Here is a 27,764-nt window from a genome sequence, read left to right as displayed (position 1 = left end):
GAGAGTCAGATCCAATTTGTACATTTCACAAATGTAATATCAACTTTAGTAGAGCGAGAATGGAGTCGTTCATCACGACCCGCTGGATAATTTTGCGATTGTCATGTGGGGTTTTCTGCAATTGAATAAGATGTGTAAAAGTTAGTAATCATGCTCTCTATCTCACAAGATTCTCTACAGAGAAGTGCAGAAGGGAGCATATACCATTTTTTTTTTATCTTATATATTATTCTAGTCTGTTCTCTTGCAGCATGTCAACTGAGGCAACACAGGGAGAATAGGCATGCTTTCTTGAAGAAACATTCCAACGCAGGCATTAAGTGAGTTGGTATGACTAACACTGAAGACGCAAATTGACTTTTGAATGGCTTGCATACAAATAATCTCTAGAGTGCCTGCCTTCAAATCAAGTGTAAAATTAAAGCAACCAAATACATGTTTGGCATATTTTAGTGTTTGCGAGCGAGTCGTCGTGCACTTTTCCCCATTTGGCTAATAATTTATTTCTAATTAATTGGAACAGCCTGCGTTTGACTTCATATGTTGGATTTACACCCATTGTGCACAATACGATTGTGGAGAGTGTTTTTGCGATTGTATTGGTTTATTTAAAAAAAAAAAAAGGAAAGAAAATATCAGTTCCCCTATCAAAAGTTTTCAAATAGTCTCCTAGATACTCTTGAAACCAATTCCGAGTGTTGTCATAAAGCAAACTTGGTAAGGTGTTTACTATGTGCACACTCTCGCAGGGCAATTACAAATGAGACATTCATTACACTGATAATTACCAGCGAAATGATGTTTCACTCCTGAGTACACTTGAGGGGTTTAAAAAAAAACACACACACTAATTAACTTTAGAAAAATGGAGCTATACAAAGCAAAGCACGCATTACAAACAACCAAATGCGCTCAGCAAAAGTTTAGGCATCATTGGGGCTTATTGTAAATGACGTTGGAGAATTTAAAGAAATCTCCTTGCTCATTTTTCTTAATCACCCACTAATTCTCAGTTTTAATCGGAAGAGATTCTATGGAAACCGCTGCTAATGAGCTTGTTAGAGGAGTTCAGGTAAGGTACTGGTTTCTCTCAAAGGTAGCCTCAGTTCCATATCAAACTCATCCAATAGGCACAGAGGAACATCCAAAGAGGAATGGGTTGGAATTCGACTCGCATCTTTCCAAAAATAAATGTTTCTGATTTTCATAGAAGTTAGCAAAATTTGCCAGGCCTTTTGTTTTTTTCTTTCGCAACAAAATATATTAAGAGACAAAGAACGTGATGTTAACACACATTCGTCATCATACGTGTCATCATCGTTAATCTTTTAACATTTTGGCTAAAAGTAAAATTTTCTATGTGCCGCCACTAGAGACCGTATTCTGAGTAAATGTGTTTGTGGAATATGAATGAAGCAGACAAATCCATTTGTTTTTATTCATCTCAGGGGCTGGCCATTTTGCATTGTACTGTCACTGACCAATCCCAGAAAAACAGATGCTCGTTACCTGAGACGGTGAGGTCAAAGTGCTAACTTCACAGTATTTCCAGATAAATAGTCTTTCAGAAAAAAATTCTGAATACAAATCCACCATCAACCGAACAGGCTTTTGACCATTGACGTTGTAACATTTAATGGCATCGAATAGTATGTGGGGCAACTTACTCCCTCAAGCTTCCTTTGCGATTTACATAGGTTAAATTAAGACACAACTGCTTTTAAAATTGGGCGAGGGTGTGAGAAAGGAAGTCTCGGTTGCTTGCACAGAATGGTGTGACTTAATGCTTCTTATTTCAGCATGGTGCAAAAGCTAATGGTCCTAATAGGGGGGGAGACGGTTTTTAGCTATTTCAATCTTCTTAGGGAATGGCATATATACGTAAAGCAACACTACATTTATATAAAACACACACCACTTTGTCAAACAGACTGACTTCATTTTCATGTCTGTGCTCGTGGGAGTAACAATGTCCACTTGTCAAGGAGGGGATGAGGTAATAAGAACAATACGCGCATATGTACACTTAGCTAATAGCTCCATTCTGCAATGGCCCCTTCCCCACCGCCGCTTCTTTGAGTCGACCGAGAAGAGTGGCTCTTGCTTAAATAACGCCTCAGCTACACTCTGCTCTCGCCCCTCGTGACAACATAACAAATGAGGACTGAAGGTTGCTTTATCCCGGAACTGCATTAGGCTCTGTAGCTCAGCTTGATTGCTAAAGGTATTTAAGAAAGCTGCTTTCTCAGAAACATTCTATACAAAGCAAACAAAGAGTACAAAAGCTGCTTTTGTTGTGATGTATAGTAATACCACGTGTATTACAATCCGCTAAGGTATAACACACAAAGACGCCCATGTCAACTACATAAGAGACTAATTCAGCCTTAAAGCAGCAGGCATTCACTGAACACCTGCAGAATGTAATGAGAGCTTCCATAAGAGCTGCAAAAAATAAATACATCTCCTTCAGAAAATATATAATGCGCAGTTTTGATTAATATTTTAACGGAATATATTTGAATGATTAATTAGAACAAATGGCAAGCAGCACTTCCCGTAATTGGGTAATCAGTGACTGTAGAAATCAAGCGTTTTGACTCAGCAACCAGCCCTGCATGCACTTTCTGAAGGAACTGCAGGGTTTAAATGCGACACAACAATTAAAGTTTTAGTTTTACTGTCACAAGCATTCCACCAAGCAGAATTCATACCACCTGTCTGAGACGTCACTTAGACACACATTTGGCTCAGTTGGCTGTACTTGGCCAATTTGCAGCATCTGGCCAAAAAGTGTAGATTCAAAGGGATGAAATGATTCATATGATTCTTTTTTTTTTTTTTGAAAGCATAACACCTGTGAATTTCAAACAGGTAGCGAGGGGAAAATGAGATGTGCAGTACAGCAGAGCAGTCATAAACATCCTGATGCTGTCAGGGCACACAGGGGATTGTGGGTAATAGGTGATGACAAAACTTCTCACGGGGGAGGGAATCGCAATTTATCCTCCCCGCAGAGTCTTTATGCAAACCGGATGCAGCCAAGGTTTTTTTTTTCTTTCGCTTCAAGCTGTTATCTTTGCCACTCTGTGTGCAGACCTTTTCGTCACGGCCGCAAATTTTGAACACTGTGAGCTGCAGAATGAGATTGGAGGCAGACAATTTCCCTAAAACCAGGTCAAACTGATGGATTTGAATCCACAGCTTAACAACTGTAGCTGAGCTGTCCCATAAGGAACATCAACTGACAGGGGATGCGCTGTTAATATCACACCATCTGTTTCGACATCTGAATGCTGTTGCATGAGGACACCTATCACAGATGACGATAGCATAAACAAAAACATAAGCTCACCTATGCCGTGCTATTTAAAAACAAACGTACAGGTAGTCTATGGAAGCATGAAAACCATAGTAAGCTTTCATTACTATTGGCACAGACAAAAACTGTTGGTCTTCTTAAGAGTTCAACAAAAACATGTGCAACTAAAATAATGACAAACTCCATATTCAACTTGGAATTTTGATGCTTGGATGAATTACAAAAGGTGTTTTCAACTGGTTTTGTCAAAGGGACCACTATTATAACCAAGAAGCAACTCAGGGACCACTGCTTTGGTGGAATATTATTTTATTTTGCACCAAAGGAGGATAGACCTATCCAGGCTATTTATTTGCATCTGTATGTCTATTTTGGGAATCTCAGCTGCATTTGACATAATTTGGATGGGTAAATCATTCACAAAATTAGCTAGAAACTAAATCATATCTAAATAATAAGTCAATTTTATTTTTGAAATTGTTACAATTATTTTCCAATTCCAATTTTGTGGACCACCTGTAATACCGCCACGGACAACTAGTAGGCCGCGGACCACCGGTTGACAACCCCTGCATTAGCGGAAAAAAAGGGCAAATCCAGAGGGAGCTTCTTCTACTTTACCTGAGCTGTGTATTTGATAGAATATGCATCGTAATAAATAATAATAAATGTATTTTTCTAGTTTACTATGAAATCTATTCTTACACATTTTCCAACCAAGAATACATATTGTAGTATCACCAACGCACAGCTTGCCCAAATGTGACTTTCAGTAAATCAAATCCTTCCCATGCTGCTAAAAATGCGTTGGTTATAGTATTCGATAGAACAAGTAGTGAAGGTCAATCAGCAATCATGGTTTTGAATACTAAGCTACACTTGCAAGTCTTGCAGTGAAACAAATACATCAGCTTGAATACGAATTAAATACCTTGAAAACTTTGGCACTGACTCCAACTAGGATTTAATTCCCTGCAAATGGATTCCAAATGTCTTGAGTGCTGCAGACAGCCTTGAAGGACTTCCATAATGGATTTTAAGCTCTGCGTGCGCCATATCACAGCTCGGCTAGCACCCACTCTGACAAGGGTGGTTGAAATAACACCCACCCAAACGAGAGAAGGAAAGAAAAAAAATACTCTGTCTCTCTGATTTTCCAAGTTAATCTTTGAAGGCCGGAGGGCTTTGTAATTTTTTTTTTTTTTTACTGCGCCTTATAGACGTGGGTGAGGTTGTTGGGAAGTATTTCAACTTTACAGAACCTTTCAAAACTCTGTGTACTTGACATCTGAACATGACATGTTCAAGGTTTTTCTTCTGTTCTTGAATGATGTTTGCCAAGACTTGTAAATGTTTTGAATCTCATGTTTCTACCTTGTGCTGGTTCTTGAGATCTGTGATTCAGGTGCAAGTTGAAGACATAGGACTTGACTTGTCAAATTATCCATCGATTGATTCCATTCTGGTTTGTGCGACATACTATACCACACAAGCTACATCCTATCCCAGATGTCAGCAAGGGCAACAAAGGAATAGTAAATCCTCGGACTGGTTGTGCAATATATACAGTAGCCTTTAAATTACAGGTGTCAAACCCAAGGCCCGGGGGCCAGATACGGCCCGCCACATCATTTTATGTGGCCCGCGAAGACAAATTATGCATCAAATTCATGTCATTTACTAGAATTGTAAATTGTCTTCACTTTTAATATCTTTTTTTTTTTAAATATTTGACCAGTTTTTACTCGTCTGATTTGAAAACGAGTTATTTGTCAGTTTGTTTCGTAGCTTTTACTGTATATAATATGAGGTGCTCATACATTTATTTGGATTGACAGTCATAATGTCCCTCCGAAAGAAGCTATGACTACAATGCAGCCCGCGAAAAAAATGAGTTCGACACTGCTGCTTTAAATGGTCAGTATTCTAAGAATGTTGAAGAAAGAAAAAAAAAAAGAAACCTTGTCTGCTTACCATGCAGCCGGATGAGTCCATCTGTCGGTCCGACACACATTTGAAATTCTTCTTGCAGCCGCCGTTATCTTTTGAGCAGTCACGGACGGGCCCGAAAGACACCAGCAAGTCCTCGACGGTTTCGAAATATGTGGACATCATGGCTTCATCCCTGAATTTAATAACACATATAAAAAAAATAAATAAGATGTCTTGTGTTTTCTAAGTATAAATGACAAATAGAAAGTAATGCCTAAGCAGCTAAACATAATCCCTCTGGAAAAAGGTTTCTCATAACCTTGCAGTTTGTGGTACAATTAAGATATGAGTCATGCACGCTTTTTAATCAAAAAGAATGAGTCTCGGATTTGTTTTTGTTTGCAAAAACAACCCCAACAACCATGAGGAAGGAGATATATGGACAGCTTTTCCCTTCAGCCATTTCTTTAGTTCATAACAGGTAGCAATGCTGTTGTTGACGCACCTCCCACAAACTTGAACAAAGTCCTCATAGTTGCATGGATATGTAGAATGCGTAATTTTTTCGTAAAGCGAACTGTTGTAAGATTTTAATGACTTAAGATGTTTTTTATTCATATCACTCGCTTAAAATTGTATTTAGGCCCCCAAGTGCCCAAATACATGCTTGCTGTTGTGCTTTGAATATTTTACTCCACAGTCTAGACTCTGCACAGCGGTATATTTGTTGCCTTGAGTCTTTTCCTGAAAAAAACCCCAAAACATATTTATGCCAGAAACATAAACACAAGTGACCCTCGGTCTCTTCCATTGTTCTGTTTTTGTTGGGTTGTCTCGTTCTGCAGGATGACGCATGTTCTTTTTTTCCAAATTGATGCGGTACTTTTATGAAGTGAAAAAATTGGTGTGAGTAAAACCAAACCCAATTGAGTAGCTGTAACGAGGCAAAGAAAGTCCAGTTTAAAGGGGTTCAGAATGTGCAGTATGGTCCCCCTACCACTTAGCTCTAATAGCTCGGATAGTGTTCTTCGAGTCAACAAAGGGAAAAGTAACTACCGTATTTTCCGGACTATAAGGCGCACCTAAAAACCTAAAATCTTCTTAAAAGCCGACAGTGCGCCTTATAGTCCAGTGCGCCTTATATATGGACTAAATTCCTAAATTCAAACTGGCCCGAAGCATTGTGTCATGAAATCAAGCATAAGTGGCCTGCTGAAGACTATGAATCATGAATCAAAAATACTATGGATCATTATTTTGTGATTATAAAGTCATTTGTTGCATCTGAAGTTGAAATAAAAAAGATAAAATGGAGAATGATTTGATTTGGATTAAAAATCTGACATGATGCATTAATGGTGCGCCTTATAGTCCGGTGCGTCTTATATAAGGATTAAGTTTTAAAATGGGCCATTCATTGAAGGTGCGCCTTATAGTCCGGTGCGCCTTATAGTCCGGAAAATATGGTACACGTATTCGCACTCAGAGTACCTGCAAAAAAAGCAAACACCTGAGATTGTCTTCTTAAGCGGCAACATTAATAATCAATAATGAAACAGTCTTCAAAAAGTAGAATGAATCACATCTAACAAGCTTTTTAAATTCTTCCTAACATCATCTGACAAGCTTCACTTGAGTATTCCTGGCATGTCTTCATAAACTTGCTGTCAGAATGGCTGACGGGGTGGGCGACCCCTCCATGTTTGATTTGTAAAGAAACAACAAGTAATAGCGCAACACAGACCACCCATTGTCTTGAGAGTGATTTGACTCTATAAACATCTATAACATCGTTAATGATGGCGAGACAGACGGACTGCTGAGGAGGGAGAATTTCATGGTCTTCTGTCGTATTTTTTTTACTGCCGTTAATTTGTCCGAGGCTGTGAAGTTGTAAAAGGAAATATCCATTGCTCGCCAACATATTCACTTAGATTTTGCAAACTACACTTTAACAAATTATCGTAAAAATTCACAATTAAACAAGTAAAAAAAAAAAGGTAGATTTCTTCAAGGTACTGACTTTACTTGAGTAATTTTCTATCAATTGTTTCCCCCTTTACTACTTACTTTTTACCTTGCTGTCAAAATGCACCCGTTTTTTTTTTTTTCAACCTCGCCTGAGAAAGACACAACAAAAACAAGACCTAATTAAAAAGAGACCTTTACTACCCCGAGTCAACTCAACAGCGACGCATCAATTGTTTTTGCCAAATTTTTCCTTGAGGTGTTAAAACACGCTTCTGCTTTTATCAGTCTGGTTTTCCACTGTGCTCACTGTACATGATTTATTCCACCATTCTGTATTGTATTTTTTCATTTGAATTCACCGTAGAATTAAAGAAGCTTTATCTCACCTCAAGTCATTTAAATGGAAAAGGTTTATCGATTTGTGCATAATCCTTATATTCAGCAGATTGGAAGGTTTTGTGACTTGTCCATGAACTCGCCAGCAAAACTGGTTTTAGTATTTATTTGTTTTCCTGGATTTTGTACCTGTCGCTAATCTCTCACTACACAAGTCCCAATTTACCAACTCAATTTGATTGCCAGTACTACATCACCCTGAGGCCACATGAAAGGTATCTGAGCACTTGGTTGGAAACTGACCTTTCAGCGAGTTGGAGCATTCTTGAAAGCTACAGTACAAACTCTCTGTACGGAACACTCCCGTTCAATACTGTTGTGTGATGCCATGAGGACTGATGGCCTCGTAGATGGCCTTTACTGGGAGAATAAAGTGAAAAGCCTTGAAGAAGTAAAGAAACTCTGAACATACCACAGTGAATAAATGGGTCTACTCCAAGATCTGCTGCACCTGCATAAAAGACTAAAAAAGATGTCAAATAACATTGCACCACCTTAACTTAGCGTGGTATGTTATTCCAAAGCCTGCAAGGTTATCAATAAAGGATTTTTCTGGGGGGGCAGATACTTTGTAAGGATGCGTGACTCATTGAGCTACCAGTAAGTTTCAATGTAAAAAAATGTTTTCACAATTCTTTCATTGCAACCATAGCATGGACAAAGCATATACACTAATCGACCCTGAAACCGGCTTCTTTTGTATTCTTCTACTGAGCAAGTGCTCAGCATTAGCGATACCATCAGCAGCGAACTGGATGAACCAAAGTGTTATTGATATGCGCCGACCGAGCTTGAAAATCATTATGGCGACTTAACTAGGAAACGGATTAGACAGTCTACACGTTGGCAGTTTATGCCACTTTAAATTTGCTACCTTGCTTTCGTTTAATCTCCTTTTTTTTATCACCATGCAATGATTATCGTCCATGATTATTAAAGCTGTCAACAAAAAGTCCGTTTCCTCTTTTGTTCTACAATGTTTACATTTCCGTGACAGTTCTGAAAAGAGAGCAATATCCCGTTGTGCCGTATTTTTAGGATTCTGACACAGACATTGTTTACATCACCTGAATTAGACCAAAGACTGTGAACTCGCGGTATGAAAGCCTAAAATTTATTTTAAAAGGAACTGAGATTTATTTTCAAACACACATCTTCTCTACTAGGTTCATGTTAAGTTCACACTTTAGTTAGAATAAATTCATTTGCAGTCATACTGAGATCACCACTTGACGCCCGAGACAAACAGCCCAAGTATATTGATCAATACTGCTCAATACTTCACCACGGCAGTATAAAAATTCACGGGTGGGTTTGGAGAACAGTAAAATCCTCGTCAGTTATGCCCCTCCACTATGGATAAGGACTTTAGGCTTGTTTTTTTTCAAAGGAGGATTTATGCCATTTCTCTCTAAATTAAAACAGGTCCAGGGTGTCTTAGTTAAATGTCTGACATGTTTCAGTCCGAATACCTCAAGGATCATGAATAATAATAAACGTTATAATTGTCTTTTAACAACCATGCCGGAATGTTTTTGGGGTCTGCCCTGTTTCGGATTCACACTAATTTCACACATGACGGGCTGGCAAGTACTCCAGAGACCCAAATATTTGAATACTATCACTTAAGCAGGCAGCTTTCCATATGATGCCCTCTCTAAAACTTTTATTGAAGAGATGGCTGTTGAACAAAACTGTACCTGAACAGTATTAAAAAAATGCTTGTTCAATTTTGATTGCTGAGTAGAAAGGCAAATAATGCGCTGCATATTTGACAATCATTGTTGATTTTTAGTCTTAATAAGGACCAAGAGGACTGAATAATTTGCATGTTGCACTAATTGGAGCCTTAAGTTGCTTTCTCAGTGAATGTTTTTTCAAAATTACCTCCCAGAGGAAAACTTGTTTGCAATGCTTAGGATACAGACTTTTGAAGTTAAACCCAATACACTCTTCTTAAACAAGTCTCCAAGTCCATAATTCAATCTGCAATCCTGTAATATTTTTTATCAGAACATCTCATTATTTTCTGTCCACTTCTGCTACAAAAGAAAGGTGCAGAATTATTTAGTTGAATTCTGAAACTTTCTCATGTCCTTAATTGTGTAGCAAGCAGGCCATTTTTGAAAGACTGTGTTTATAAATAATGACCCACAACTTTTTTTCTAGGTTGAATTTAGGCTTAGAACAGTAAACAAATGGTTTATGTAACCGAGACACGCATTCTATGCCTACCAACGTCCTTCTTGTTCGGCTTCTCAATAGTCGCAAATTTAAAACGCCAATACGTGACATCAATTCTTTCTGCCAGGACCTCCCTGTGCTGACAAATGACTCTTTAATATAGAGGAAAAACCCAGGATAGGAAAAGTGCAGCAGGCCAAAAAATAATGACTTTGGCTCAGCTGCGAGGTGCATACTAACTGGATTTCTGCATAGTGAGTCAAAGATAGAAATGAACAATCAAGAGGCCTGTTTCAAGACTCCAAAAAAAAAAAAAAGTCAGTTTGGATGATGTTTTGTTATCTTATTAAATTGCACCTATTATCTAAACAGTTCCAATATCTGTTGGAAGTGTATATAATTATTATTATTTTTTTTCAACTGCGCTATACACGCTTGGCTCCGCTCTACTCACCTCCGTTTGAGACATTTTCAAAGCATACATGTGATGATGATGAAAATGGATGCAAACTGCATGGAAATGCACGACACTGACTCATCGGTTGGGAAGAAACAGGATAAGAACTGTTGAGAACAACGCTTTCCTTCTTTGCATGTTAGTCACGGTCGAGAGGAAGATTTTATTCCAGACTGCAGCAAAGTTATGAACCCACTGCTAAGACACATGAACACGATTAGTTATTTCTAACCATTTAGCAACCGCAAGGGACATTGGGTATTTGCTGCACACACTCGGCTGACCAGGTATTAGCTATGGCACCTCATTGAATATGGTTTTGAAAAAAAAGAAAGAGTGAGTAGACATTTGGTTAATGGAGAAGTTACAAATGTGCACAGAAATGGGCCACTATGAAGATAGAACCAATTACAATTGGGTACTACCCCACAAGGCGGCAATGGGTGTCTTTTTGTCTAATTTAGGTTTTTTTTATAATTACACCTGAGCAGTGATTAAAAAAAATAAAAAATGTGAGTAAATCATTTTTGTTGTGCTGTTTTGTGGTAATACTCTGACTTAATTGAAAATGACATCACAGTTGCTAACATCTCACCTGTTTTCTGGGTTTGGTCATTTGACATTTGCTAGCCGAGCCGTGATTGGCTGTTACCTGAGCCACTGTGATGTCATTTTTAGTTGACAGCAAAGTGGCAAAATGGTTATTACCTGAGATGGATAAAATTGAGGGGGTTAATTCTTAATTAATTTTCCAGAAAAAACCAAAATTAATCAGAATATTGCCTTTAGAATAGGAGGACATCTTTTTGTTTGTATGTTACTCGTGTACTGTCTCTCGTCACCGTGGGATGGAGGAAACGTAATTTCGATTTCTTTGTGTGTCTTGGCATGAAGGAATAGACAATAAAGCTGACTCCGACTCCGACAATTTGTGATCTATTGTTGCCACTAAGAACTTAAAATTAGATTATATCGACTAGACAAAGACTTACGCCAGGTAGTGTTTCCAAACGGTGGATAAAGTGAGATCAATTCCATTGGAACTCAGTTGACCTCAAAGCATATTCACTGCATCTAAACAGTGACTAATGTACTACTGCTATAAATCTCCGTGCATGCCTCTTGCTTGTGCAGATGATGAATGAGCGAGGGATACTGCCCAAAGTTAGAGCAGTGCGCCGGCATGATTACAGATTGTGTTATTGGTCTGCCCCCTGCATTTGATTAATGCCCCTGGCAAATATGCTGACTAGTGTTGAATATCAGACATTTTCTTAAAAAATAAACAACAACCCAAAAAATCTCATCGGCAGTCAGGGCAAAAGCAGCAGATGAAAAACAGTCGTGAGATTGCAGTGACAAAATAAAAGCATGCACATTTTTTGAGATCCAGCGGGTAAGATTTATGTATTTGTTTCTGGTGTCACTCACATTGACTAATGGTACATTTTGATGTCTTGCTTGATCGCACTGACTGAAGTCATTCATCACACGATGACATACAACTATGGCTACTCTGGCGTATCTCTTTCAACTGACAAAAAATATATATATGAATTTATTCCTTGACCTGAGGGCCCAAGATAGATCCTTTCCATAGGTACTCAGGCATTTTTTCAATATTACTCTCCAAGATTTACCTACTATAACTATGCTGTTAACTATACTATAATATTTATTTATTGGAAAAAATGTAATTTGACATTACATTTGCAACTGTTGATTAAAATAAACCTGCAAAGCTTTGAAACATTTGGCATTTTTGGCACAGAATTTGCAACACTCACTTGCAGAGAGAGAGAGAGAGAGAGAGAGAGAGAGAGAGAGAGAGAGAGAGAGAGAGAGAGAGAGAGAGAGAGAGAGAGAGAGAGAGAGAGAGATGTTACAGATACTAACCCTAACAAGTGCTACAAGAAGTGGACTTTTAATAAATTATTAAAACTCAAGAGTAAACGTCACTTTGTATAGTACGTGGATTATGCAGCTGTTTCTTAAAAGTGATAAATCTTTCACATCTTACCTCTTCTATCATCCTGTCTCATATTAATAATGATTATAGTCTGAATGTGTCCACACAGTGAGGCAATTTGAAAAAAAAAAGTATGATTTTAATGAGCGCCAAAGGCACTCTTCTGGCCTATATATAAAACTATACCTTTTTTGCATAAAAAATAAATTGCTTTACCTTTGTAGTCATTTGACATGGTGTACAATGTGATTCAAACAAGTTAATGCATCACATTCAACTTTCTGTTCCGCTAGAATGCAGCGAGGCTTAAGAAATATTTTTATTCTGTTATTTTTCAAGCTATTCATCTTTCAATAGCAGATAACGCCTCAAAACAGAAGCCATTCATATGCCAATTACTAATGGTTGCAAAGCCAGTTGAAGGTCAGAATTTACCAGACACTTCTTTATGTAGAGGGAATTCTGGATTCCAGAGGTAATATCAAACAATCTTTAACAAGTTTGTAAATAGGGAATGAATGCCACCATATGTTGAGATGAATGCAGCCACTCTTGGGATTATACTGTTTCAAATATAAACAATTTGTAGTTTCAAGGGAATTGTGAGATACTGTACATAGGGTGAAACTAAAATATGTTGCACTTAAAGTAGAAAAGTGCCGTTGATGAGTTTTATTTTCCTTCAAATGCTTGAAGATTAATGTTGGAGACCTTAAACTATAGGTGTCAAAGTCAAGGCCTGCGGGCCAGATACGGCTCGCCAAATCATTGTATGTAGCCCCCGAAGACAAATTGTACATCTGTCAATACAAAGGTTACAAATTGTCTTCACTTTTAAAAATATACAGATATTGATAGCAATTTTTGTTACCATTGATCTTGTAAAATTATTTGAACAGTTTTTACTAGTCTCCGGTCTCAAATGTAGTTTTTTTCTTTTTTTTTTAAATGCGCAGTTGATTTTTTAAGGCTTAAAAAATCAACTGCGCATTTCAAAAAAATATATTTACAAGTTAGGTAAGATACCCTAAATAGAGAGGGTCAACTAACTAACTAACTAACTAACTAACTAACTAACTAACTAACTAACTAACTAACTAACTAACTAACTAACTAACTAACTAACTAACTAACTAACTAACTAAATAAATAAATAAATAAATAAATAAATAAATAAATAAATTTGCAATAAAAATGCTATTTGTTGAAATATTTTCTAAGTGTCAGTGGAATTTAAGAATGATGTATGAATGCAAAAAATCTTACACAAAGCATTTTCAATGATTAATAATAAATATGAATGGTCTATAATGATGTGGTACAGCAAAAACAAGCCGGTTCAGACTCACCTGACCTCTCCCGGGTCTTCGGTCACCTGGACGTCTGTCTTACAGCTGGCGATAGGATTGATTGACAGCTCCACCGGCGGCACGACAAAGCTCTTGCTGACAGGCAGCCACAAGCCTTGGCCCAGACTATAGAGTGATCTGCGTTAGCACAATCACGAGACGTACATTTCAAGCAAAAAAAACAACAACCCAAAACGACTTGGACAAACATGAGCATGCGACAACACCATGTTTATGTCTAAAGGGCACGCCGGAAAATGCAGACCATTCACAATATGGATTATGACAGATTGCCTGCAGCACAGTCGTAAAGTTAGAGATTAGTTTTGCTGATCGTGATAAATTCAAATGCCCTTAAACTCGTAAAACGTGGAGTTGAATCAGAATTTACAGCGGAAAAAAAAACTGGATTATGTGACAAATCCGATCATAATTCTTCACTGAGGCATGTAAACAGTCTGCATGCTTTTGTAGACATCCTTTCAGCCAGCGCCAAAATATGAACTGCAGTGCTGTTTGACAAAAAAGAGCACTGAGTTAGCTTGCAGCACTACCCGCTGTTTCGATGATAGATTTTTGCCATTGCTGATCAAACAAAACAGGTTTATGGATGCTGTGTTGCCCTGATGAAGTTGTGCTGTTTTGCAAAGTTTGTTATGAAAGTTAACTAAACAAGGTACTTTAACACATTTAGATGAGAAGGATGCTGTTTGTTTTCGCCAGAAGTAGCTTCAGGAGGAAATACAAAGATTACAATCCACAGGAGTCCAATGTGGAGGATGAAGGAAACAAGATGAGTCCTCAACAAGAGCAGGGAGCATGACTAGACTTTTCATCATGTGATGTTTGATGTTTATTAGCAGGTGGGAGACAAACACTTGGAGAAAAAAAAAAGCATTAGCTCAGATGTTCTCAGCCAAAATCTTGTAAAATATATTTAGTTAAAAGTCTTTCAGGTCACACACTCTTATCACAATATGCAGCATCAAAGATGCCCCACTTGCCAAAATCATCTCCTCAGATGCCAAATCTAAGCAACTCACAAGCATCGGGAAAACTATCTAGCTGTAACAGACTTTTAAATATTATGTGGTAAATTTTCCACGCTGCTATTTTTCCACCCTCATAGCTCATCCGAGGGAAGGCACTGCTGGCTTCTTCCCGAGCTTCCTATCTGTAAAGCCAAATCCCTGCTGAGATTAAATTCTTATTTTCAACCGCCATGGAACTGAAGACCAAGGCGGTCGTCTCCACCCTCATATTTACCCTACATACACCAAAAGGACAAAAGCACAGGTCTACACATTTTCATCAATGCCTTAATCAATCACGAGTTGTACCAACCACACCCAGTTCTTTCTGATTCTTCCATCAATTTTTGTGTTTAGTATCTTAAGAAATGTTACCTGTCTGTTACAAAGTATGCAAAGTGAAAGTGGAGTTTAAAACTAAACTTATAGAAACAGGGAGAACATGTGTGTAGCTTCTTCAGGAATGCTTCTCTACAAGTCTCCATATGAAAGATTATTTGCAAGCTGCTGTTTTTGAATAGCTATCAACAAAAATAAAGCTACACTTTATATCACATTTCAACACACTCTTCTAACTGAGAATTCAGAATTAACTAAATCACATCCAAAATCAGTTTTATTTTAAGTGCGACTTTGCAACAGTGTATGTTAGTGATTAAAAACAGCCCATTCACACACTTAAGTAAAATGTTGGGTTCTGCTGAAATAACACAAGTAATTTTCGGGCTATAAGGCGCACCTAAAAACCTAAAATTTTCTAAAAGCCGACAGTGTGCTTTATATATGGACCAAAATTCTTAAATTTAAACTGGCCTGAAGCATTGTGTCGTAAAATCAATCATAAGTGGCCTACTGAAGACTATGAATCATGAATAGAAAAAAAGACTATGGATCATTATTTTGTGATTATAAAGTAATTTGTTGTGTCTGAAGTTGAAATAAAAAAGATAAAATGGAGAATGATTTGATTTGGATTAAAAATATGACATGATGCATTAATGGTGCGCCTTATAGTCCGGTGCGCCTTATATAAGGACAACGTTTTAAGATGGCCCATTCATTGAAGGTCCCCCTTATAGTCCGGTGCGCCTTATAGTCCGGAAAATACGGTACTACAAATTACTGATTGCTGTCAATATCACCATCGTGAATGCAACATTTCAATGGACCCATCCTGGGATAGCCCTTCGGCTGTTTTTTTTCCACACCAGAAGTGCCATGGTGGGGGTAGGAGTAGAACCTGACAAGAGTTGCATTATCGTGGCCAGCCAGCTGTGTCTGTTGCTCTGCAGGCATTTTTATGCTCCATCACACTCACAAATTCATACCGAAAAACAACTTACTCACAAATTGGTCAGTGGAGGTCATGCACTCATCAGACGGCCCACAACTCACCTGAAAATTCTTTCCGGGGCTTGTTCGCCCGTAACCAGGTCGTAGCCTTTCTCAAGGTTAGCATACGGCCAAGGCCTTTGGAGAAGAAGAAGGAGTGATGTCATCACACAACCGCACACGTACAACACGAGTGGAGAATTTGCTGTAGCAGATGGGACACGCTTTATGGTATGTAAATAGACCAGACGTATCAAAAGCTGTGTTTGCACGTGGCTAAGATTACCGTCTGTCACCGACCTTCCTACAAAACGGTGAATAGGAACTTGATCTGAGGCTGGACGGGATCCAGCGAGTGACAGCCAGAGGTGAACGGCAATGTGAAACATTAAACATTGTCGCAGTTGGCTGCGTGGCTCATTTGAATTATTTTGACCGCTCCGTTGGGTTTGTGCATGCTTTCCAAGGTCACATTCAAGTTTGTTTCAAGAACCTTTGAAAGACGTTTTCCAAGATATGTGTTAATGTACTTTTTATAGGTTCAATTCCCAGACCGTTAAAACGCTAACTTCAAGAGCAACTCTCAATCTACAATAACAATTCTAATTTTAAAAAAAAAATCAATTTTATGGCCATCCATACTGTTTTGGTTGCTTTTCTTGAGACTAAGAGAACAACATGTTATATAAGCTAATGAGGTGCATTTCCATATGCAGGCGGTGCTTACCCTTCATTCTGACCCCAGTCACTGCGAACACAGAGGTGTTTATGGACAAGATCCGGCGAATAGCCGTCGTGACAGCTGCATTCTCCTGAGACGGAAAGAAACAGAGGCGGCGGATTTTTGTTTATTGTCAGCAGTTGAATAAATTACCATTTAGAACAGTAGAACCTAATTTCACAGATTCAGTTTTGTGTAACAGAAACATTCACTATGGAGAAATATTTGATACTAGCAAATGATGATGAATTGAAAAACAGCATTATTTAAAATGATTTCAAACTATGAACATTTGTGTATTAGTATCTTTAGATATGAAAAAAAGGTCCATGGTTTAGCATATGAAAAAAGATGAACTGTTTACGACAAATTCATTTTGTCGTCATTAAATTATTTGCTCTTTACATAGAATGCATAAGTGACTGAATTCAAACCGGACAAAATATTACTTATTTTGATAGTTTTACTTCTCGCTACCATAAAAAATACGATGGCATTTGTGGAGTCTTAGGTCAGATTTCGCAAAATCCTTGACTGTGCTACAAAAAAAATGGTGATTGCTGCACACGCTGGGCCTGCTTTTGGAGTCACAACAGTGGAAAAACGCATAATGGCCACGCAGGCAGCACCATTCACATTTTATCACCTGCTGTTTAATAATTTACTGGCTGAGTTTATAGGCTCTCGGCTCACTCAAAGGGAGACGTGGCGGCCATATAGGATGGAGTTAAAGAGCGGCAACAAATATTCCGATTGCCCTTTGTCTGGTAAATGGTGCCTTGCTGGAAAGCAACATAAGCCGCAATAAAGTTTGGAGAAGGCAGGACAATAGTTACACCCAAGACACCATTTCATCTGATGAATAATAGCTGTTGGTTGCAAAGCATCGGTCTTATTAAGATGATCTGTGGATGGACTGTGTAGTCACGACCTGAAGAATAGACTTTTTAAAAGCCGTATTAATTCTTGGTGCATTATTTCTTTGACTGCGCTTATAAATTTATTGTAGTACTTGTTGAATGTTTTTTTTTTTTTTTTATCTGACTTTATCTGGATGACAATAACATGACAAAGACAAAAACATTTCAAAGTGTCGTCCTGCTTGTTTCTTTCTACCAACACTTTGAATTTTCAAGTCAGGTCTCTAATATGCCTTCAAGTATGTTTTGAGAAGACAATTCTCTCTGGTTCCATTGAGAGCAAGTGAAGTTGGAAGCATCATTTCTAATTAGGAAAACAAAGGAAGCAAGGCGGTTCAACGGGTCTTTTTACGAGGATACTTATGATGATCGATGCTGCAATATATTCTTCCTTAGTAGGGCGTTTAACTGTGCCGTGGAATGAATTGGCTAATAATGGGGACAGCTCATCGTAGTAAAATGATAACTGGAGTCATCACATTATTAAGGCGACGTCGTCGGTGTAAAGCACATAGAGTTCCGTATTTAATTGCTGGCGCCTGCTCTGGGGTGATTGCATAATTATGTGTTACAAATGATGGCGGCACGTACTGATTGTTTACCATTAAGCTATTATACAGTATCAGTGTGTAACAACACAACAGAAATGAGTAGTGAGTAGCGATCACAATGCAAGTCGCAAATAAGTCTTGTTATCTTCAAGTCTCTAGTAAACAAAACAAAGCAAGTTTTATTTTGGTCAATTCGGCTGGAGTTTGTTTTCGGTCCCCCCAACCCTCCCCCTTTTCCTCACGGGGGTCATTTACACCACATATTTCACAATCCCCTTTAAACAAGTATAACTGACGAAATAAAGATATACTGCAGTTCCTTTGGAACTAAATTTCATCCCGCGTTAGTTTATCTGGCGTTGACCATTTTGCACCAGTCGTTCAGCTGAAATCAAGAGTTAGCCTCGTCCGCGTTGTCTCGAGAAGCGGCGGGGTGCGCGTTTATCATTGTTTGGCTTTGATTGTGTAGAATGTTACATTGCTGTGCTGGCAGAGGACACCGATGGAAATAGAACGCTCTTGTGGAGAGCACCTTTAATTTTCACTAGCGGACAGATTAGGTCGTTTCCCCCCAAGGAGACGCATCGCACTTGAGGGCAATCACTCATCAAATAATCTTGCCGCTGAAAAAGGACAGATGAAAGGGGAAGTAAATTGGGAGAGACAAGGAGACCGGGCGAGACAAGAAGCATTAATAGTACAAGGAGAATCTCCGAATGCAGTAAACTCTGATAGAGTAAACGACTCCTAAATTGAATTAGAGTGATTACTGCTCTTGGAACAAATAAGCACACAAGAGGAGAATGGGCGTGGTGTAAGCGATCCTTAACGCAGCATAATCCACAAACTCCATCGTTGGCATCTTGATGCGTAAGGATGGATGTGATCTGTTGCCCTAATCCATTATGCATCAGCCTTCAACGTGCCCTTGACCACGGTGACATTAATTCACATACATTACAGATGTAATCCATTCTAATGAGCTTAGGCTTGATGTAGTGGGCATGGAACACCAGCGGGAGTTACGCCACTCAAGCGACGACATGACATTCTGCACTCGAAGCTTTGCTTAAAGTCCTTTTAATGTCAGTGCAAATATGCTCAAAAATGTTTGACTTGCAAAAGTGTGTGATCAGGAACGTTTTTTCATACCCAACAGTGTTGCGCTTTTTTCCCCCTGAAACTATGGAGCCTTTTTCTTTGTACTCTAAATGATACACTCTTTTATTCAATAAACAATGGAGCTTAATTTTTCATTTCTAAGCCATGTTGACATTTTTAAGGCAATTTGTTTTCCCAAGATGCCATGAAAGAAACTGCAATGCTTGTTGAATGTTATCAAGTTAACCTAGGAGCCCACTTGAACTTTACTGCTAACTCTGTTGTTGACCAAAACAGCAGCACCCACCAAGGCAAGTAATCAGAGATGAATTAAAGATGAATTAAAGTGTGGAGTCTTGAAGCATATTAAAAAAAGATCTTATTAAGGGACGGACAGTTTTAAACTAAAATTTTACTTGCCATAATTTCCCAAAATGAGTACAAATAATAATAAATGTATTGTATGTTTTGATTGACTTGATACAAATGCAATGTTCTTGCAAATCAATTAGATTATTTGCATTTACTAACCTGTGTCCTGGTCACAAATCTGATCACAGGGGTCAGTAGTCCGCTGGCCACAGTAGTCTCGGACCCACTGCGTGGACGAATTGGTCTGATAGTACAGGATGAGCTTGGCTGGGTTGAGCCAATTGGAAACATCCAGGAAGCTGCCCATAGCCATAACAAAACTACTTCCTGTGTAAGAAAGCAATAAAAAGTTAAACAACGAGTTGCTTAACTCATTCTACCCCTTTATTTTCATGGTGCATTGAAACTCCCCAATGACCAGACCGTATTTAAATGAGAGCCCTATAATGCGTGTATTTATGGGACCTCCTTGATAATGGCACCAGAGAGAGCGTGCTCATTGGCACTGAGTTACCTTTCTTTCTTATTGCTCCCGGGCCAATCATTAAACTCTGATCACTGAACAAGATTATCCTTAATTGATGCCAACGACTTTTACTTTCAATGAGGGCGCTGAGGGGGATCGTGCCGAACATAAAGATTCTTTTACGGCGACATATTGCTGTCGGTCGAGGGCGGTGAGGGTTGGCAGGCTGGTTGAGGGCTTCGGAAGGAGTGCACGTTGCTGTGTAAAGGTCAATTTAAAACCTATTCCGTTGCCACAGTGGGACACAAAGGTAGCTATCGCATTAACATTCTCGTTCAAGTCTTGGAAAGATGAATACAGATGGAGGCACTAAAACAGTCACCTGACTCTAAAAAAGTTCCTGGCTTGTGTTTTTATCAGCCAAACGTATTTGACAATATTAACAGGCCTGCCGTGTTGCCTTCACCTTTGCCGTTAGCAATTATTCCGCCACACTCTCTGTGAAATGTAAACAGTGCTATGAAGGGAATAATCTGCCATGTAAACGCTATCGAGGAAATGCAATTTTATACAACTATCATGACACTTGAGATTGGAGATAGATAAAGCACCATATTTTTGAATTTGTGATTTGTGGATGCCCTAAATTTTCAACTCCTAAAATTTCACATTGCGGCCACTCCGGTTCTAGCAAAAATTAATACTATTCTGGAGCTTTGAAACGATAGACAATTCTCTTAGGCAGGTTTGAAGATATTGGGAAGATTTTGGGGTTTGTCCATCCTTCTTATAACAGGTCACTTTTTGGTTAAAAAATATGTAAGACAAGATTGTTCAATAATGACTACAATGGGAAAAAGAAAAAAAAGACATTCGTTTTTAAAAACATAAAAAAAATAATCATATATTGTAGCAACCTAATTTCAGTTCAATGTATATGCGCGGCAAAAATAACAAGGTTTTGCATCAATGTTTTATCTGATATTATTCAGCAAATGTGCAACGCCTCCAAAACGCCTCCAAAACAACTAAATGTTTGGCAGAGTACTGTACTGAGTACTGTTGGGAAATTGTTCAATTGCCAATGGATAATGTTGCAGGAAAAAATACAAAATATTGGCTGTTGATCTGAAAAGGTAAATGTTCTGTCAAGAGAATTGACATTTTTTGTGAATTGAGTGCTGCATCACATCAATTTTACATAGTGGCCATGCACTTTTTCCAGGCAGAAAAAAAAGATCCTAGTCTAGACAGACAAAGCCTGAAAAGGCCACTGTCTATAAGGCAAATGAACAAATCAGCCAGTGTCTCATCTGCTGTCAAAACGACAAGATGTTTATTGTTCTCTACAAAAAAAAACAAAGAAAAGGCCTCCCTTTTAACAACACAGAAAAAGTTTCCGTTCATAGATGCAATCGTTCCCATGCAGACTTAAAGCAACAGCACAAAATCTACTTCTGTCTCACAGTCAGAATGAAAGGTGAGAACTCTAAGCACACATTTTTAATAAAAATACCAGAGGTAATGATGAAGTATATATTTAATATAGAATGGTGTTTGTCAAAAAGACTACTTTCTCTTTGTACTCTTTCTTTCTTGCTTTTACACTTGACACAGTGGCTTTTTTCTTCTTTTGTTGTTGCCATTCTCCTGCCCGCTATGCCGTCACGGTCCATTAGTCACTCCTGTTGAGGTTTGGTGTTTGTACCGATACGCATCCTTATCACTTGTCTCCGAGCTACCTTCCATCACTCATTATTTCCCCACTATAAAGAATTTCTAGAGAGTGGCTCACATCTTTGGTAGCCGTGGAGCTGCGGTCTGCCCCCCCAACCCTCAAACGCACAAACATTCTACTTGAACCTCCATGTGGATTTTTTATTTTGGCGGGGTGGTTGTTAGTGTCAGCCTGTCCATTTACTTGACACTGCTGCTTGGTTTGTGAACATTTGCTCTATTGTTTTATATATCATTATAACAGTTGTTTGAATAAGCCCACAAAAATGGCTTTTAAATGAAATGTTTTTATCATAGTTTAACACCAATCCTGAATTTCAAAGTCTAATGCCCTCTGCTGTAATCATACTGCATTGTATATTGGTGCTTGTAATTTATATGTATTGCATACACAGCTGTATTTGGCCATATTTTTTCCCTCTTGTTTATTTGGCACTCTACATGTGGCACATGACGATGAAATCTTAAGACCAGGGGTGTCAAACTCGTTTTTTTTGTGGGCCACAGTGTAGTGATGGTTTTCCTCGTGGGGCCATTAATAACTTAAATAGAAATGGATGGCCCCTCATACTATCACATACACAAACATAATCCGGTGATAAAATGCTCAACAATTTATTTTGAACGTTGGATTGTGACAAAATATTGCAATATCTCATTGTTATGAAAAAAAAAAGACAATTTACAGTTTTGATATTGTAATAAGAAATATTGCGTTGACAGATAATTTGCCTTTGCGGGCTACATAAAATAATGTGGCGGGCCAGATTTGGCCCCCGGGCCTTGAGTTTGACACCTGTGCTTTAGACCAATCGACAGGGATTGAACAGGGACAGAAACCACGAGGTAGTTACAGTTAATGGAAGGTAGCTGCTTTATAACAAACTAACTGTACATCCTAGAGCAGACCCCATGACACATTATATATATATATATATATATATTGGGGGGAGTATATGTACTGAAATAAAAACGATGCTTCGGTTTACTCAGAAATTGTGCCGACTGGTTAGTTGAGCACAAAGCTTTTTTTTATTCTCTTGAATAATTGGCAACAGGTCAAGCTACAGGTTTAATCATACCTTCAGTGAAAGCGCTTTCAATTGTTGTGCCTGTCACTAAATGTTGCCAGCACAGATAGAGGAACAAAGAAAGAAAAAAAAGAAAGTTTACATTTGACACCCCGACTTTCACACATATTTGTAGTGAATAAAAAAGAAATTAAAAAAAAAATCTGGCCAATTAAGGAAAAGTTTAACATTTACTGAAGTATAACTGATGAGCTCTCACAACCAATGTGTTGCGACATAGTCGTGAGTAATCACTGCATGGCGTGTGCATCTACCGGGTGTTTTTATTCTTAATTTTCTTGTCCACCGAGTCTAATGCATGTGTTGTGCTTACCATCTGCGACAAAATGCTCAGGCACATGGAGCGTGACCTTGACAGTGAGTGGGCAGGAATCCTGCGTGGCGTAGACAATGGCCACGACGCAGGTGCTGATGGTAATCAGCGACAGGGTGACCTTGTTTAGAGGACTGTGTGGGTGGCCTGGATGGAAGCAAAGGGAAAAAAGGTTGAATAGTTTGGTATCGCTCATTTTGCATCCATCCAAAGGTTCGACTTACGAGTAGAACACCAAAGCACCAGTAACAAAATAAAAAAAAAACTGCTGGTTTCCTCTTCGCAAATTCACCTATTTGCAGTTTTTCTGTGGAATCCATCGAACGCTATTCACTCAAATATCAGTTTGCGTTTTTTACTAAATAAACTGTCTAAATAGGTATCGTGTCCAAGGAAGTATGTTGAAGTCAAACATCTAAGACAAAAGTTCTTAAGTCAGGGAGGAGCTAAGTTTGCCCTGAGTTGATAGTGGTTACGGAGTCAGAAAGCCATTTATATTTACCGGTTAAGTTCCAAGATGGGTTTTAAACCATATTTAAGTCTAAGTTTGTTTTATTTACAGTTTGAACTATTAGTATAGGCAAATCTAAAAAATGTGTGTCAATTACGAATGTTTTTTAGCCATTTGCAGAAGGGTTTGGTTCTCATCCCCAACACATGGAGGCTTATGTGGAGATGTCAATGAATGAGCATTCTGATGGCATCCATATTGTCAGACCACATAAAATCGAAACCTGATGCAGATCAACATCCAATTTGTCTTCTGACATGCTGCATATTGAAGTTGATAACTTGGCACAAAAGAAAAAAAAAATCATGCAATCAGTTCACGTTGTTGCTCGAGGTGATTTATTGTCTTATGACAACCTTGCAAATTTGTTATTTTAGTTGCCCTTTGGCTCTATTATGGGCCCTATTTCCTAAAGTGGGGAGTGGAATTATCCACCTAACCTCCAACCTTCGGCGTTTGTCAGTGTGCCTAAAAAAAATTATTTTAATGGGATGTGTGGCTTTTAAATTATACCAAATACATCTACACTATTTCTAAAGCATGACAGACATTTGAAAAGGTTGCAATACTTCTGAAGGTCAAAATCAAGGGAGCCAGAGTGAGGACAATGAATTACTCTTATTGAATCATGTGTCTTCCGCAATGACAAGTCTGGGAAGGGGCACAAAGTGTTCAATCTGCAGAGAAAGTGCTGGGCCAGCTAATCCCTTTGGGGTGTGGGTGGTGTCATCGGGCTCACGAATGGGGTCTCTCAATTACTATAAAAGCCCACTGAGAAGACAAAAGCATGTGCGCTCACGCTAGCAAACATTTGCTTTATGGCCGCAGACCCGACACACTTCAGTGTTTGTACACGGGCGCACCGACAGCGAATGTGTGTTCAGGCTTAAGAGCTTGACGTGTGTTTATCTTCAAAGTCCTTTGGCTTGCGCATTTTATGGCGACCATGAGATGTCTTGCTTCTCACCTTTGCTGCGTCGTCGTCCTCTGTGCTGCTCGGTGTAAAACTTGTTGTCGTCCTCGGGCTCTGACCCTGATTCTCCTTGAGGACCAAACATGCCTGCGGTTGCTTGAGAAGATAAGGTGGAGATGGGGTAGGGGGAAGGAAATCCAATGAAAATCAATCACGGCTAGTTAGGATTGCAGTGCTGTAGTTTATAATGTTGCTTATTTTACCAAAACAGATCCTCGACTTTGTATTGCAGACTTGATGAAGCAGCATGTGGTTCTGTACACACTGTTTCAAGTATCTTTAAATAATGTGAGAAAATTATTGAAAATATTGACGCAACAGAAAGAACTGTTTGCTTTTGAGTTCAGCAATGAACCTAACATGCAAGTTTTTGAAAGGTAAGAAAATACAATCAAATTCAATATGCAGGAGTGCCTGAGGCGAGATTTAAAGCCCAAACCTCCCAACTGCGAGGAACACGTGCTAATCGCTCCTCCGCCATACCGCCCCAAGTGTACTGTAATTTGAGCAATATAATTATAATTATGACTTCGGTATGTCTTGAAGCGATGGCAGCATCATGGATTTCATTATTGGTGGAATTGGTGGCAATTTATTCAGTTCCATGTAGTTTGCAGTCTGAATGGATTGCCAGGGAAATACAAATAAAAAAACAGACAAATGTCAATATCCAATAAACTGGTTAAAAGTGGAGCGAGGTTCCTCAGGCAGATAAAGTTAGCGCATCACCATCTTTCCAATTTCTTCAACTTTTGTGCCTTTCGTCTATAATTACACACCACCTTGACCAAAGTTAAAGTTTAACTTTAACTTTAAATGACTCAAAAAAGTAAATTTGATCGAATGTGAAAGTGTTTAATGCATTGTGACTACACTCAACAAATGAACCTTTCTGGAGTCACAAATAAAATGAATGATGAAACTACACATGGGAGAAAATAAACCCCCGAGAAAGAGCCACGGTGAATTAGCAAAGGGAAGCAATTTCCCCAGCGTATTAGAAGCTCAATCAATTTCAAGTTTATTAACAACACAGTCACAACTCCTTGCACTGTTTCAGTTTGCTATCATGAAATATTCCATTTATTGCTCACTCTTTAGGTGTGTAAGTGGTTTTATTTAGTGCTTACTGCTCAATAAGTTTCATTGACCAAGTACTGTTATCTGTCAGGATAAAGAAACTATAAGCCTGGATGGTGGATACATTACTTTAGTTGATGGTGTATACAATCCTGGGTTTATGATATTTTAAGAGTACTACAGAAAAACAAGTGCCAATCACTAAGGCTTGAAAAGTACAATGTGCAAGGATTTTAATAGCTAAAAAAAGATTAGAAATTATTTCACACTATATATAATACAATTCTGCAGAACTTAAATTCCTGACTTTGGCAATACTCAATTCTGATGAGTAAAGAAATAAGTAAAAGTGTAATGTAAAAAAAATAATGTTCATAATTATTATGGTAAAAACACATTTACACACTTTTTAATCAGCGATGAAATTTGGAAGTGGTCCTCAAGTTATTTGTTTGTTCAGTTCGTTTCACAAGCCACTTTAGCAAGAAGCGCAAACTGTTTGGTAGCTCAACCTACACTTGTTAATATTCATGTCATCTGATAAAGCTTTTCATTTTTACTATCATAACAATAATCGGTGAGACTTCCTGGAATGGAGAATAACCCGACTTCTGCAAATAATTCCTTTCCATTAGAACAGATAATGGCCATTTAAGGGGGTTGAGGGTGGAGAGATTTGAGAGCGTGAGATCTACAGTAGATGACAGTGCAATAGTGCTTCCAGGCTACTCCAGCCATTTGATAAATATAACAGCAGCAGCGTACATTGGAGATCATAAAAATTGTTTTGTACAGTATTTTCCCATTTTCCCTTTTAGCAATGCTCTTACAGTTCATTTACTTCAGTTGTTTTATCTTTCTGGCTCCCTCTGTGGTGATATCTTCAAAGCAAGTCTCTTAAAAAGCTTCTACTTCAATTGCATGTTGGTAAACACGGCACGAGAGAGCGACAATTTTCAATTTTTATATGTAAAGGGGCATATTCAAATAAAAGTACAACACGAATAATGTACATTGGAAAAATAAACAAACAAAAACGCCAACCAACAAACAAACAGTGGCCTTAATGATTAAGAGTAGCCAAATACATTTCATGGTTTACCATTAGCTGTCACACAACCACTGTCATATCTAAAACGTTTTATTTATATTTATAAATTATGATTATTATTAGTAGTATTATTACTACCAATAAATAAACACTAATCATTTATTACTATAATAATAATAATAACAACAACTTATTTTGATTATTATTATGATTATTTTTATTAATACTACTACTACTACTATTATAGTAGTATACTACTACTACTACTATTACTACTACTACTACTACTACTACTACTAATAATAATAATAATAATAATAATATACACACCTACACACAATTTATGATTTATGTATATTCCTTTTACCTGAGAGGCACACTTTTGGGACATGGAAGAAAAACAGAGGACTGAAAAGTGCAACCCAGACACGAGGGAAAACATCCAAACATCACCCGCAGAGATTTGAAAATAGATTTCCTGACTGTGAGGCAGACATCACTGTTCCATGGCACTATTATAGCACAAATATATACATATAGATATAAATAAAAACAATTTCAAGACATTTGGCAAGATCAAGGCAACAATAAAGGGAATAGAAAGAGACCTAACAAAATAAAACAATCTATATTATCAATGTTGTTGATATTTCATAGTTTAACATTTTCACATCATGTTAAACTGAGCTTTCAAAAAGCGTTGCGGTAAATAAAGTTTATGAACTGCGAGAAGTTAAATTATTTACAGTTTATGAACTGTGATGAGATTTTTATTCACAGGTTAGGTTACTAACCTTATGTAATTCATACTATTGCGTTTTTTTTTATAACCCACCACCTTTTTGGAAGCTCTTCATAATAGTCTTGTGGGCGAGGAAACAGCTCATCCTGAGCGGCTGTATGATTATAGAGCAATGAAATGTGTACAGTGTCA

The 27,764-nt window shown here is 38.1% G+C and overlaps 1 protein-coding gene across 1 annotated transcript in view; it reads right to left on the bottom strand.

Annotated features, from left to right (window-relative positions):
* LOC133163558 (astrotactin-2-like) overlaps nt 1-27,764 on the bottom strand; it is a 155,025-nt gene that overhangs the window by 56,901 nt on the left and 70,360 nt on the right. Inside the window, exons 5-11 of the mRNA XM_061293591.1 lie at nt 24,694-24,795; nt 23,216-23,362; nt 19,768-19,935; nt 16,671-16,755; nt 16,007-16,081; nt 13,581-13,718; nt 5,297-5,447 (exon numbers count right to left, since the gene is read on the bottom strand). Of these exons, the coding sequence (XP_061149575.1) occupies nt 5,297-5,447; nt 13,581-13,718; nt 16,007-16,081; nt 16,671-16,755; nt 19,768-19,935; nt 23,216-23,362; nt 24,694-24,795 (866 nt within the window). The remainder of the gene's footprint in view (nt 1-5,296; nt 5,448-13,580; nt 13,719-16,006; nt 16,082-16,670; nt 16,756-19,767; nt 19,936-23,215; nt 23,363-24,693; nt 24,796-27,764) is intronic.

Source organism: Syngnathus typhle, linkage group LG12 (genome assembly GCF_033458585.1).
Source record: "Syngnathus typhle isolate RoL2023-S1 ecotype Sweden linkage group LG12, RoL_Styp_1.0, whole genome shotgun sequence".
NCBI lineage: Eukaryota > Metazoa > Chordata > Actinopteri > Syngnathiformes > Syngnathidae > Syngnathus > Syngnathus typhle.
The sequence above is the reverse complement of the archived record's forward strand: the minus strand, read 5'-3'. Positions and strand labels throughout refer to the sequence as shown.